The 13,966-nt window shown below is 40.7% G+C and overlaps 1 protein-coding gene across 2 annotated transcripts in view; it reads right to left on the bottom strand.

Moving 5' to 3' along the window:
* Positions 1 to 13,954, bottom strand: part of CHPT1 (choline phosphotransferase 1) — a 21,504-nt gene extending 7,550 nt beyond the window's left edge. For both annotated transcript variants that reach the window (XR_003916188.1, XM_029963393.1), the window contains exons 1-4: positions 13,928 to 13,954; positions 6,112 to 6,259; positions 5,002 to 5,143; positions 1,472 to 1,556 (exon numbers count right to left, since the gene is read on the bottom strand). Coding sequence is in view for 1 of the 2 variants with exons in the window: in XM_029963393.1 (XP_029819253.1) it covers positions 1,472 to 1,556; positions 5,002 to 5,143; positions 6,112 to 6,259; positions 13,928 to 13,939 (387 nt within the window). In the remaining variant the exon portion in view is untranslated. The remainder of the gene's footprint in view (positions 1 to 1,471; positions 1,557 to 5,001; positions 5,144 to 6,111; positions 6,260 to 13,927) is intronic.
* Between the last annotated feature and the right edge of the window lie 12 nt (positions 13,955 to 13,966).

Genomic DNA, 13,966 nt, shown 5'->3' with positions numbered 1-13,966 from the left:
GAAGCCACTCACACCTACTAAACAAACACATTATTTCAACTCTCACTTTCCCAGGAAAAAGCTCAGGACAAGTGTTTGGAATTTGTTTCCTTACTAAGGAAACAAGAAATATCTTTTGTAATGTTTAAACTCAACTTTTGAGTACTTAACTTCTGTTCTTGAGATTCAGCTAGATCTTACTCTGTTCCTCCTTACTACGTTCTTCAAACATTTTTACTACATAAGCAAAAACTTGACAGAGTACTGCACCACCATGGTATGGGAGGGGGGAGGAGGGGAGTTCCTTCTATTTCTCTGGATAACACAACACTGAACCACAGGAAACACAAACACCATCTGCCTGCTGTGTGTTTTGGTAGGTTATTTGTATGCTGTATCTTTGCATATCATGAGACTATGCTGAATAGTCTCCAGATACAAATTTTAATTAAACAGTTACCTTTTGGAATCAATTGCAGTTTCAAGGAACCCTCCAAAGGCAGCAGAGGATTAAAAAAAAAGTAGTAATAAATTGAAACCATTGACTATATTTTTGAATATAGAGTGTTTTGAGATACAGCATAACTACAACAGATTTTAAAAGTGAAGGAAAAAGAAATCAATCATAATTAAAGTCTAATGCACCTACTTTATTTTCCAACATTAAAATAAGTTTTTTGAAAACAAACAAAAAATATCTTGCAGTATAGGGAAAGGAAAAACTTTAGCTAAGCATTTCTTAATTGCTGAGTAAACTTATGAATTTATTTTAATTTCTTGGTGGTTTATATTTAGGTTAATTTGTATTGGTTATCAATAGTATGGAATGGTTTCAGCTCTTCCTTGTGCTACAGCCAAGCAGAACTATAAATTTCTGAGTAAAGACCCTAGAAAGGATGAAAATCTTAAGTTTCATATACTTCTGATACTGTCCACTGAAGTGCATCTCTAAAGATCAGAACAAAAGTCAGAGAGAGAAAGGAATTCTATAAATAGAGATATTACATTTATGTGGCTGTAACTGTTAAAAGTTAGTGTATCTGAATCAGCACAAATATGGACTAACCAAAACCCCCATGACTTCATCCCATGGTTTCATTAGATTAAAACATTTCATCCTTAAATTTTAAAATAGATCATTTAACTGAAAAGAAATGTATGTCTTACAATATCCAAAATATATCAAACCAGAACAAAAACTATTTGCTGAAGTGTTGAGTATTATTTCCAGATCAGAAGTTCATATAAGTGGCAGATGGGGTCTTTTTTCCTCTATGTAGCTCTAAATTGTGCATAGGCAGTCACACCATTATATCTATGGTAACTACAACATCAAAACAACCTGCATTTATACAATAAGCTAAAACAGAACATTAGACAACTGGTCGGTGTCAATGGTACTTGCACAGGACAGCTTCAAATACCACAGGAACTGTGAGCACTTACAGGAACTGAATGCTCAACAGGAACTCTGAACACTTAACACACTTACCTTATAGTCCCATATTGCTGTTCCTGCATATGCAGATATCAAGAGCAGCATTGTTATGGCTATCTGAACTTCAGTTACATCAATTCTGTGAAGCAAAAGAAGAGATTTAGTTAAAGAAAAGGACTTTTTGCTGTGTGTAAAGTGTATGCGTGTGGGGAGGGGAGAATAAAACCCCAGTAACTGTGCTTCAAATTACATCAATGTACATAAATTACTTTCCTTGATTTAGAAAAGTACTCTATATGTAAGCACACTTCTCTGGCTGAGATGTAAAATTAAAGCTATACTCCTTATCTGGAGCAAGCTGCATATCATTTTAACGGAGGAAAATCTTTAATGAATACATTGTTAACTATTTGAGAATTCTGTACAAATTTACAGACTTGTTGGTATGTAAGTGTCAAATCAAAGTTTAAGGGAAGCTCACAGGTAAATGCAATCAAGCATTTCCAGTAGAAGCAGAGCACATAAAAGCAGAGACTGTAAAGAGCAGGTTGGGACAGAAGGGATTCCTTTAAGCCAGCATATCATGAAAATCTGACAGATACAGCCTGCAGGACATAAGGGAGGACTGTGTCAATGGATAGCTAAGCATCTGTCCCGTTTCTGAGGACATGTAATTGCTATCTTGCTTTTTCTTCATAAAAGCTGTTTTTAAAAAGGTGGCCTTGTATGCCCTATCAAGTCTAGACTTCCAACTTTTTTGTTCTCAGACAACTCTTTAGTACTGCCTTAAACTGATGAAATGTTATGAGAAGAACTCATATATAAAAAAAGTTAAGCAGAGGCTCAAGACAAAAAAAACCCCTAAAAACTTCCAATAAAGTTTTAAAATAAATAATAAAAAAAAAAAGTTGTGCACATCAAAGGTGCCTTTTAAGATACCAAAGGTTTTGAGACAGGTACCTGATCTTCATACTGAAGCTACCAGCAGTGACAATAAATGTTCAAAATACAAAATTTCCTTCAGCAGTTAGAATAAATTTGCTGGTTTAAGATATTATGACCAAAGTCAATGTGTATTGTTACTTACTTAGCATGTGAACTGTTTGCATAGGAAACAGTGTATTTTTAAAGGGAGAGAGCAATCAACTCTTGGTGAACAGAACATTCACCTGAACTTGATAATCATGGTAACATTAAACTCTCTTCTTTCATTAGAAAGATGGTGATAAAATATGCTAGGTTTCATGACAATCTTCTGACTCTTAGAGCCAAAGTTTAAACTTCAGCTAGGTAATAAGCTGAGGTGCTTGTCACTACTTAAAGCTGTCAGAATGGGGAGTCCTTGTCTTCCTGCACCATTGCATTCCTCCAACTTTACCAGCTGTAGTGCTCATCAGACTCCAAGGTGAGCCAGTTCAGCTTGCCAGTCTAGTGTAGGCTTTGCATCTTCTGCCCATTTCATGAACTGGCTCAAAGTCAAATGACAGTCTGTTATGGGACAGTGGTGCTGGGAGTGGGCTCTTCCCTCTCTGCCAGGGATGAAGTGTTACATCTACCCAGTCATTGCTGAACTTGTTGGTTATATCATTCAAAAGTGTCCATGTGCAAGTGCAAGCATTCACAGGTTGCACTCTGCACTGTTAACACTTATTTCTAATCTGTATTGGCTTTGTTGCTGCTGGTGGTGGGAGGAAGCTTGAAGTTGAATCATTATATGTGCCAAAGTTTAATACTCAGTTTTACAGAGGCTCAGACTGTTGGTTGCAACAGAGCCCAAATCAGAGTTCAAAGACTTTAATCAGACACTGTGCAGTATTCCACATAACCTGACAGTGTTACATTATTCAGCTCTCTGATCCTTCCTGGCCATCAGCAGTAGGAATCTCTCATCTGTGATTCGATTTCTAAAATCAAGTGCTGCTAATTTGGGAACAGCATCAGTGAAAGCTTCCATCCATGTTATTATGTGTTACCATGTTTAGAACACCATACTAATGCCTTCTTCATTTAGACTCACACCTCTGTTCTTAAGAGAAACAAAACTGCAAGCCTTGAAAAAAACGGTGACCTGTTCTCACTGAACAGAAATGAGTTATCTTGGAGAAAAGTTTTGTCTGTTTAACTTCAAACAGTAAGCATGGAACACCAGGCCGTTCTGAACTGTCTGTACTATGCACTATCACTGTGCTTAAGCAGAAGTAACTGAGTTTTTAATGATGTAATTTTTATGTGAGTCTCAGTGCCTTCCTGATGTGGGGAAATCATTCTTACACTTTATGCAAGAACAACAGGCACAGAAAAGCAATCATGTCTGCAAAATGCCGGGGCTCATGGCACAGTCCATCTCCCTTCAGTCACGCACAGAAATGATCCTATTTCAGCCAGCACTCTAAAGCACCTATTTTTGTTTACAGCACAAGATGAACTTTAAAAATTCAGGATGTGCAGGCAGGCAGAAGCATTATAGTTTGCATGGTAAAATGCATTATCAGGAAACTAAAAAGAGCCCTTAGCAATATCCCAGGGACAGCCTGCATTCGATGCAGACATCGAACAGTATGCGAGGACAGCTGGTCACCAGCCTGTGTGCCCAGGGATGCTCAGATTTGCTTCTCACAGGTCAAAGCTAAGAAGGACTATGAACAGGTGACTTGGAAAGTGACTGGGATTAGCAGAAGGACAGCCTTCATCTATCACTTATTTCCCATTTTGCTGCCATGGAAGTCTCTGATCTTTTCCTCACTGAAGTGCAGCTTATTGCTTAAAAACAGCAAAAGGCCATGGCTAGGCACCACCACAGCTACAGGAGGGTGCAGCAATCCCCACAGTATTAGCAGTTAAACTGAAATCATATCTTCTACATGAATGTTATGACTTTTCCTCCTATGCTGCAGTGAAACAGATGAAACTTCTGTCAGGTCATGAACAGCATCACAGCAATCTCCAGAACGGTGACCTAACACAAAACCTAAAGGACATCAAAACCAGCATGAGCCAGATTAAAAGCAAGGCCCCCACATAAACGTGGAGTAATTCTTCAAGCACCGCCATAGCTCTGTGGAGCTCCTTGCTGAATGATGCAATGGATGCAGAGAGTTTGTTCCAAGGAAGACTGAAGATGTCTATGAAAGGGAAACCCATTAGCAGGGGAATATATCTAAAAATGTATGTGGTTCAGAGTCCCCTGGGGCTGAAACTGTTCTGTGGCTGGGAGATTACAAAGGTAGGTACTGCACATGCTTGGTCTGTCCCTACTCCTACACAGAGTACTTGTCTGCAATGTAAACAAGACGTCTCTGGTCTGAGCCTGCACGGTGCTTTTATGGGTTTTGAGAACAAATCCGCAGACAAAAGAGCCAAATGCATGCAAACAAAGTGTATATAGCTAAAAATCAGCTGCTAAAAGGACAAGTCCTCAGTATTATGCAGAGTTTAAACTTCTTGCCAGGTAAAAGACAAGAGTGGAAGGTAGATGAGAAAGAACGTGAGAGAAAGAGAAAGTAGGGAGTAAACCAAGAAGAAACTGAAAGCAGCTAGCAGCCTCAGATATTAAGCCACATGTGCTTCTAAAGATACCTACTTACTTTCCAAACCTTAGTATGCCTGATACATATGTCTGCCAGTGAGCAGAATAGAACATGAACAGTCCCACAAAACAACAGAAAAACAACCAGTCAGGATTTGTTCCTAGTCGGATTGCTATGCAGGATCCAAGGACAACAAAAACTGAAAAGCAGAAATGAACACGTTAGTTATATAACCTCTTTGCTTGAAATACAGAGAAATTACAAAAAATAAAATAAAAATCACAGGGCATTTTACAATCACTCTAACAAAGTAATGCTATGACTGATACTTTACTGAGTAGCTAAGCTGCTAACCTCAGGGAGAGTCCTGGCAGGAGAGGCCAAAACACAGCACTCCTTTTCTGCCAAGTGAGGGCCCTGCCTTCTGGCCTTCAGGGGTTCTCCCTTCTCCTAGCCTTGTCATCACCTCTGCAACACTGGCAACTTCAGCTGAAGGGCTCAGCTCAGAGACTGGCAGCTGCACTCCTCTGGGAAATGAGGCATAAAGAACCTACTAAGTCCCAGAGCAACTGGTTTCAGCCAGTAAGCTTTATAGAAGGCATTGGCACCAACAGCCACTAAGTTTTGGAAAGTGAAATTGAGCAAGGCTTGCTTCTTAAGGACTCACAACTTTTTTAAAACTCATTCTTCTATGGAATTATCCTTCTTCCAAGTGCCAGGCTGGATGCCCTATTACCAAACTGATATTTTGGCACCTCACTCCTAAAGTTGAATCTTTAGTTTCACATGCCAGCATCAGTCTTTTATATCCTTCAAATACTTTATTTGGCATCACCTGTACCCTATGGAAAACACAGGCTATGCAAAGTAAAGAATTTTTAGGCATGCTCTTATGGGGTTCTTTGTTCACCATGCAGCTCATTCAAAGAACATTGTATGTGAAGGTGCACAGTAAATAAGACCAGAATGCATCTTACCCAACACCTGCCAAAGGAAGTTCTGAAATATCCCCCCTGATACTGGACAAGGGTGCAAAGGTCAGAGGCAGACTTGGCTGCATGGACCAGGAGATGGAGAAGTTATACTAAGAGATGGGAATATGCTGACCCTGGTCTGAGCAGGGGTAACTTCTATAAACTAGGATGGGTAACAGTAGGTGAAGGCTACCTGTGGAAATAGAGTCGCAACCATGATCAAAGAGTTCTCCTAGAGGAGAACTAGTGTTTGTTCTTCTGGCTTGCTTCCCATCAATGGCATCCAGAGACTGGTAGATAAAAAGTCCTAATGCACCCAGGATGTATGCCCAAGAAGGTGCCTGAAAGAGATTCACATAAAAGGTCACTAGGTAGTTCCCAATTTCTTATCTGATAATCTGTTTCATTAAAGGTAAAATAATCTTCAGCAGAAAATGATACTATAATGTGCTATTTGTTACTTAATTAACGGGCAAACCAAATACCTTGCACTAATGTCTATGTGAATTGTAGTAAGTACTGTAATGAACTACTTCAGATACACCAGTGGAACACAGGTCTTTCTATTTACTTTTAAAAACCCTAAAACTTTACGTTCTCTTCTGCATCAGCTGGTTTCTTTTTCTACCTTAAAACCACCATATTTCTGTAATTATTTGCATTCTTTGTGCTGAAAAATGTTATAAAAATAAGATTAATCTTTAAGAAAGAAAGCAGTGGCAAAGCCCTTACTAAAGCTCTCAGCATTTTATGTGATAGACACTTAGATGATTTGCTCAGATTTACAACATATACATATAAAAACCTGTTACGTTTTTTACTAAATAAAGACTTCAGCCTCAGGGAAAGGTATTTTTTCCAACATAGAAAAATCGACTACATAGGCACTTTGGACGGGGTTTAGAGAAATTAAGTAATTCACTAAACATGCAGGAGCAACTATCTACTTAATTTACACTATCAGAGTTTCAAAATGAGCTGTGAATTAGTTACATTAACACCAGTCTTAGGTTCAAAGGAACTGTTCTGCAGTCATTCTTTTCAAAAGAATATTTCCATGTGCACAATCAGTATGACTTTGTCTAGGAATTAAGTTTTGATAAAAATTATTTAAAACATCTATTGAACAAAGCACAGGTAATATTTTTGCCTCAAGTAGTGTCAAGTGGTATCCTTAGCACTTAGAAGCACTGTTCATGAAAAGTCAGGTATAAATGCTGGAAATGCAACTTGCAGGTTGAACAAGATGAACACCCACAGGGTTGGATCCTTTCCGACTCCCAGGTAAGGGACAGCTGCTGTGGCACTCCACCTCTGCAATTCCTCTCCTGCAGCACACACTGACCAACATGATTTCATGTATTCCCTAAGTCCAGTAAAGGCTATTAAGCAGATTTAGACAGATCAGATCTCACCAATATTACCGTGAAGTGCCACAAAGATACCCTGCAGTGTTTCACGAGGTGTCTCTGCTGCGACACGCTTCTACCAGTTATGAAATGACTGAGATCTATCAAAACTTGACATCCTAATCCCTGGATTTTAGCAAGGCCACGCTTGGCAATTCTGCACAGGACAACACTGGCTTTTTGGTTGCATTTAGGCTCCCCTCCTTTTGCAACCATACACCTCTAACTGAAATAGATTTTAGCTTGCTTTAGTTATCAGGTTCTCCACACCACAGACGAAAGCAGACTATCCAGTGCTAAATATGCTAGCCAAATTCCTTAGCCACTTGGCATTCACCCCAGCGTGAGGCACATCACCAATGAAGTCAAATGCCAAAGCATGGGCACTTTCTTATTTAACTGGATCATTTCCCTCATTGAAATACCACTAAGGAAGAGAAACATGTTATGGCACGATTTTTTTATCATTAGCTGTAGTGCTGTATGCTGCATGCATGGCATCAGCACAGTATTTTTAAACGCAAGCTCCATGAGAAATACAGCCTCAATTCTAACCAAACCAGAAGGCATGCATGTTGGTCACTGTAGTCAGTTTATGAAAGTTTCCACAACCCACAGAACATGATGCAAGAATTTCTGCTCAAGGTAACACTGTCTACATTTATCTTGCTGCAAAACAAATGTAATACATTAAATGTAAAAATAAACAAATAAATCAGCTTTAACTCAAACTTCTCTTATTAGATCTTTTTGACAAAGAAATGGCTTTTGGCAAGCTATAATACAGGTATAATCATTCAGACTGCTGATCCAAATCTGTTTGCATTAGCTCCTACTGGTACAAATCAAAGCAACAGTCCTCCTAGACTCCAAAACTAAAGCACTCTGCCCCTTGATCTGGAAAGGCAGGGAGAGAGTGTTCGCCTTCTTCCCAAGGATCATCTGTATCCATTAGCACCTGTAGCGGATGTATCAGTATTCCCACAGTTGAGGAAAAGGGAAAAAGATCCTGGTTAATAACAGGGGAACAGGTGTTTGAGAGCTTAGAAACACCATCTGGAGCATTTCATCCCTTAGCTGTCAGTTCAAATTTAACCCAAAGTGGTAATAACCAAAATTCATTTGTGATCAACTGTCATTTCGCATATTAAATGAATGCTCTAATGTTTTAATCAGTAAAAAACAGTTTTCCAAACCACCAACGGTAAACAGAGGTTTCCAAACCACAGATTTTCTCTGCTATTCCCCTTCTCAATACAACTACAGCTGCTGTCTCCTCCGCCTTCTCACATGCCTGGCTCTCCATCCAGGGATGTCCCCTGACAGCTTCCCACGCTGGACCCAAGTAGTTCACAAATTAGAGAAGTGGGAACATTTGAGAATGCTGACATGGCCAACAGACTGAGCAGAAAGGTCAGGAGGCTCCCAATAATCATCAGCTTTTCACTGATGAGGTGTTTATTATCTCTGCCCGAAGTGATATCCTGCCCAAGCAAATGTATTATTTGGCCAGAGCCAGATGCTATTCTCACAGAACTAGAAGAGAACACAAACCTGGGTGAAGGAGGCCAGCAGTGGAGGAGATACTTCTCTGCTTCAACTCAAAAGGATGTCTGAAAGACCATACAGCCCCAGAATCTTGTCACACACAGATTCGATACAGCAGGTTCGGTCATCTACTGAACCAGAGGGTGCCAAAACAATAAGCCACGTGCATGTTGTGTTTGACAGGTATGTGTGACATGCCTCTCCTTCAGAAACAATGGAGGTAGAACAGCAACCATTCTTCTGCTTCTGTGATTCCACCTCACAAAAGAGTGCACAAAGCTGCAGAAGACTACATGTGTCAGGGAGATCCCTTACGACTTGTTTCAAGCAAAGTCCAAAGAGTTCAACAAGCCAAGCTCTTGCAATATTCAAAGATTCAGTTCCCCTTAACTACTCATCACATGTAGCCATAATCTCACTTCCTCAATCCACAGCTAATAGTTTTGCCCCAGTTTACATGGCCCCCTCTTTGGAACAAATCCAGAACAGAGAAGGACATTTTGACTGGATTCCCTCCCTCTTCCTCCCAAACATGGATCATTTCCCTCTCTTCACTGTGTGCAACTGTACTAACAGCAGGAGAAGGGAGGGGGCTGTTCAAAACTGAACTACAGCAGGGGAAGAGGGCAGGGTTGAAAAAAATGAAAAAATCATAAAAATAATAATAAAAAAATCATACTGCAGTCCAAGTACATGCACACCAAGGACTCCCTGCACTCCTGTAGCATCTCCTCTCTCCAACAAGCTCTCTGAAAGAGCTCATTTCCTTCAAGTGTCAGGATTCCTGGACCTTCACTGTCTTATTTCATGCCAAATAACCTCCTTCTCCCATTCACAACTGATTCCTCTGTTCCTCACTGATTGGTATTGGATGAATTTCCCACTCCACTCAGTGCTTCACACTTCTCTACACAGTCAGGGGATTTGTCCTTCATACTCTCCCCCACTGACATACACACCCAGTTCATAGCAGCTTCTCCAGTTCGAACTCTTCTCTATTCTCTCTCCTAAAAACCTCAGTTGTGCCCTTGCTGTTTACATAATATCATGCCTGTGAATATCTTCCCCTCATTTTTCCCTCTGGCAGGAAAAACTTCAAGATAATCCCTCTTTCAGTTTTAAAGGTGGTTTGTTTTTTTGGAGAAGTTTGTTGTTTTTTTTTTTAAGAAAGGTTTTTAAAAAGAGAGAGAGAGAAGCAGAGACAGCACCTCACCAATGTTCCTTTCCCTTCAAGCAGTTAACAGTAGAGATAGCTGGAGTCACCTAGACCCTCCACTGCTTTTTGGTCTCCCTAGATGTATGGCTTTCTAAACAGCATGTTTCAGCAAGGTATGACATCCTTTTATAAATTCACTACACTATTTCCTAAACAATTCTATGGAGATAGCCATCACAAGCCTCCCGTCCTTCCCTCTGCATGAGAACCCTTGAGCCCCTGCCCCCTTTTGCTATAATTGCCCGAACTGCATATCCATAATCCATGCTTTTCTCTTCCTGTCTTCCCTCTATTCCAAGTTGTTTGCTGAGATCCTGCTGTAATTGCTATGAGATTTTTTTTAATAGATATAAATTCAATACAAAGTAATAATTACAGTTAGTGTGCATTTCTGTCCTAAAATTCCAGCTTCCCAAACCATTCTAAGATTCTATGACTCTATAAAAGAGGGTAGATCTAGACTAGATATAAGGATGATTTTTTTTTTTTATGATGAGGGCTGTAAAACACTGGCACAGGTTGCCCAGAGAGGTTGTGGATGCCCCATTCCTGGAAATACAGTGAGGCTGGATGGGGCTCTAAGCAACCCAATCTAGTTGAAGATGTCCCTGCTCATGGCAGGGGGGTTGGACAGGATGGCTTTTAAAGGTCTCTTCCACTCAACTATTGTATGCTTTTAGAGAGACCTGTGGCTGAGCTTGAAGGATTACCAAAGTTAGGCCCCTCCATGAGCAACCATGACAGTAGAGGATCAAAGTTTCCTTTCACTCTTTTAGAAATACAGAGAATTATGTCTAGTCAGTTCTCTTCCCAGTTTTACCCAGAATGGGGAGGAGTACATGAGATTCACCTGCAAAACCTAATGAACTGACTGTAGCTACTTCAGAGAAGTCTGCTGGCAGTGGAGCAAAACAATTCACTGGCAAATGGGGGGGATAAAATGGAAATCCTCACCTAAAAAGCACTCCTTTTTGCACTCTAACACAGCAAATACACATTGCTCATAGTTAATGTCAGCAAAACTTTTAATTCCTAATATTTTATAATTAGTGTCAAAAAACCCCAAAACAAAATATAACCCAGGCTGCAGTCACAGTGAACCAGATATTTCAGCCCTCCACAGAAAATGAAATGTGCAGGTGACCTCACCACCACACCTGTATATTATTTTTATAGATTATTCTCCTAAGTTACAGAGGGTAGGAAACGGGACAAACACTCAACAAAACCGCACACACATGGATTTTGGTTACAACAGTGCTTGAAGGGTGCAATCTGCTAATGGCTTAGCTGCAAACAAGAAGGCTTATGTTGAAACGTGCATTTACAGGAGGCAGTGAAACAACCCATGTTCCTGCTAGACAAGAAGACATTCCTGAAGCAGACAATAATTTATAAATCCAAAACATACTGTGTTGGTCAGTAACAAACTGGCTTTTAGTGGCTACTGACGCTGATGAAGACAAAAAGAACAGTGTATAGGGAAATAATGCCTCTACATTAAGAGACCAAGGGAGCATTGTATGGTTTGAGACATTAATTGCACTGGGGTTGGGGGTAAGCAGTATGAGTTGTGGAAATCACTGCAATATGACATAATGGAAGCTGAAAGAACAAACAGGTTCAAACCAACTAATTCAAAGGGCAAAATCACGAGGTGGAAAGTGTCCATGGGGAAACAGATCCATACTTGCTGTTCTAGCAAGTAACCCAAGAAGAATCCCCTGTGAAGAAACTGCTAAACCACAGCCTTGGCAGCTGGAAAGGCGTATTGGAGAAATATGTCTTTTCCAAGCATCCGTCAGCAGCTACTCTCTGAGGGATTTCAGCTACCAGTCTTACTTGTTTTGGACAGGTTGTACAAACATCAAGACTTCTGTGTTTTTAATAAAGGCCTAACAAAATGGCCCACTTAAAATGGGCTAGGGAATAAAAAACAACCACACAAACCAACTCAGAACCACCCCCTCCTCCCCAAAAAAACAAACTCAAACCAAAACCTGCTTGTTATTTTATCCAAGTCTTCTATCCAGTTCACCCACTCTTCCACCAAGAGAATAGAACAAGTTCTTGTTTGTCCATCAGGTAATCAAGACTTGTTCATGAATGGAAGAGTTGCCTAGGCCATATGGAGAAGTGGTGCTGAAGTTCACTATGATATTAGTTCAATCTGTGATTTCAATCATTTTTAACATCATCTTCAGTTCCACCTACCCCATCCAGTCTACACCTCCCAGCCAAAACTACAAAGTAGATATTACAACAGCACGTATAGCACCTATTAGTGTTGCAACAGTTTTAGCTTCAAAAAGCCATCCAGAAACGTGACCTCACCTTAGGTGGAAGACAAGCTGAGTCATTAAACAAGCAAAGGAGAATGATGCTTCTAAAGTGATGCAGCAAGAGAAAATCAGGGCTACTCTCAACAGTGCAGAGGCAAGAAACAAAACAACAGGAGTCTGGCTTCACAGTACATATTTATAAAAGATATACTGACATCTGAACAAAAACGTGTAGTCCAAACTGTAGGTTCTTATAAAATTCAGCTTCCACAATAAAAAAAAACCAAAAACAACACCTCAAAACCCACAAAACCAGTAAAGTTCCTGAAACCTAACCTAAGCTTTCTTGGAAGGAATAATTCCCTGGATGTCTGTAACACAACTTTTTTCTTTTGGTACAAGAGTCTTCAAGAGAAAATAACTTAACATTTACTTTCTGCTTTTATATTTGAATAGCAAAGAGAAAAAGTTAAAATGAACATCCAGACACATAGCTAGCACTCGACCGATATTTTCATCACAAAGCTAAGCTAAAGGTAGCAGTTCCACAAATATTTTAATTCCAAAAGTGTCACTAGAAGACAATACGTGGTTTCCAACCATTCGGTATCACCTCTGTTCTCCTTTCTCCTACTACTGAATGCCAGAGTGCCTGGTGATGTATATCAGGGCAGTGATTAGGGCAAGATCAAAGCAAAATTAATTTTGATCTGCATCAGATTCCTGATATGTCTGTCACAAACACCTCTGCTAGCACAAAGGGCAAAGCAACTAGAGAAAAAGAAATGTTCTTCTAGCACGAACGCTCACCAAAGTAAATCTATGTAATTAAAAAAATGAAAACAACCAACAGCCAACCTCTGCTATTAGGATTTAAGCCCACCAGAACACAAGGAAAACTGCCACCTTTGAAGGTATTTTACCCACATAAAACAACTTTCCCCTGATAATTGCTACCCTAACCACCATAAAGAGACTGCAATGGGAAACTTCTAACAGGCTTCGAAACTGACAGAGCTCCTTAAATTGTCAGAGGAACTGCAGGCAACGCAGTTCAAGTGACAGCAGCCCCACGTTAACAAGCCTGTTTTCCCTCCAGAAGTTAAAGCGATTAAATATTTCCCACACGAGGACAGGAAACATTTAAGCTACTATCAGCTAACACACCTGCGACATCACCGAGCCGCAGCTGTGAACCAAGCGATGCTGAAGGGGCAGGAGCCATATCCCACGGCCAGCTCCAGCCAGCCCTGCCCCGTTCCTGGGCACATCCCGCACTCTCTCTCCTGACCAGCAGCTGGTCACAGCTGTGTTACAGCGTTCCTCCCGAGCCCCTAGGGTTACCTTTCCTACCCAGCAAGCTGAGGCACACAGGGGATATGACGGTCGGTGGAGGAGTCAGGGGTCCCACGCACCAGTGCGAACCACACCGTGCAGTGCAGGACGGTGCCCACCGAAGGCCCGGCCCCGCGGGGCCCTCTGGTCAGCGAAGGGCCGGGCAGGAGAGCGGAGCCCACTGAACCTCGTCCTTTCACAGCATTTTGGCATTCAAACCTTAACATCCATCTCCAGCTTGACCCCTGCTGCCCCGAA

This window comes from Manacus vitellinus, unplaced genomic scaffold, assembly GCF_001715985.3.
Source record: "Manacus vitellinus isolate BGI_N305 unplaced genomic scaffold, ASM171598v3 scaffold_5_pilon, whole genome shotgun sequence".
NCBI classification, from domain to species: domain Eukaryota; kingdom Metazoa; phylum Chordata; class Aves; order Passeriformes; family Pipridae; genus Manacus; species Manacus vitellinus.
Note: the sequence above shows the minus strand (reverse complement) of the source record. Positions and strands in the feature narration are given on the sequence as shown.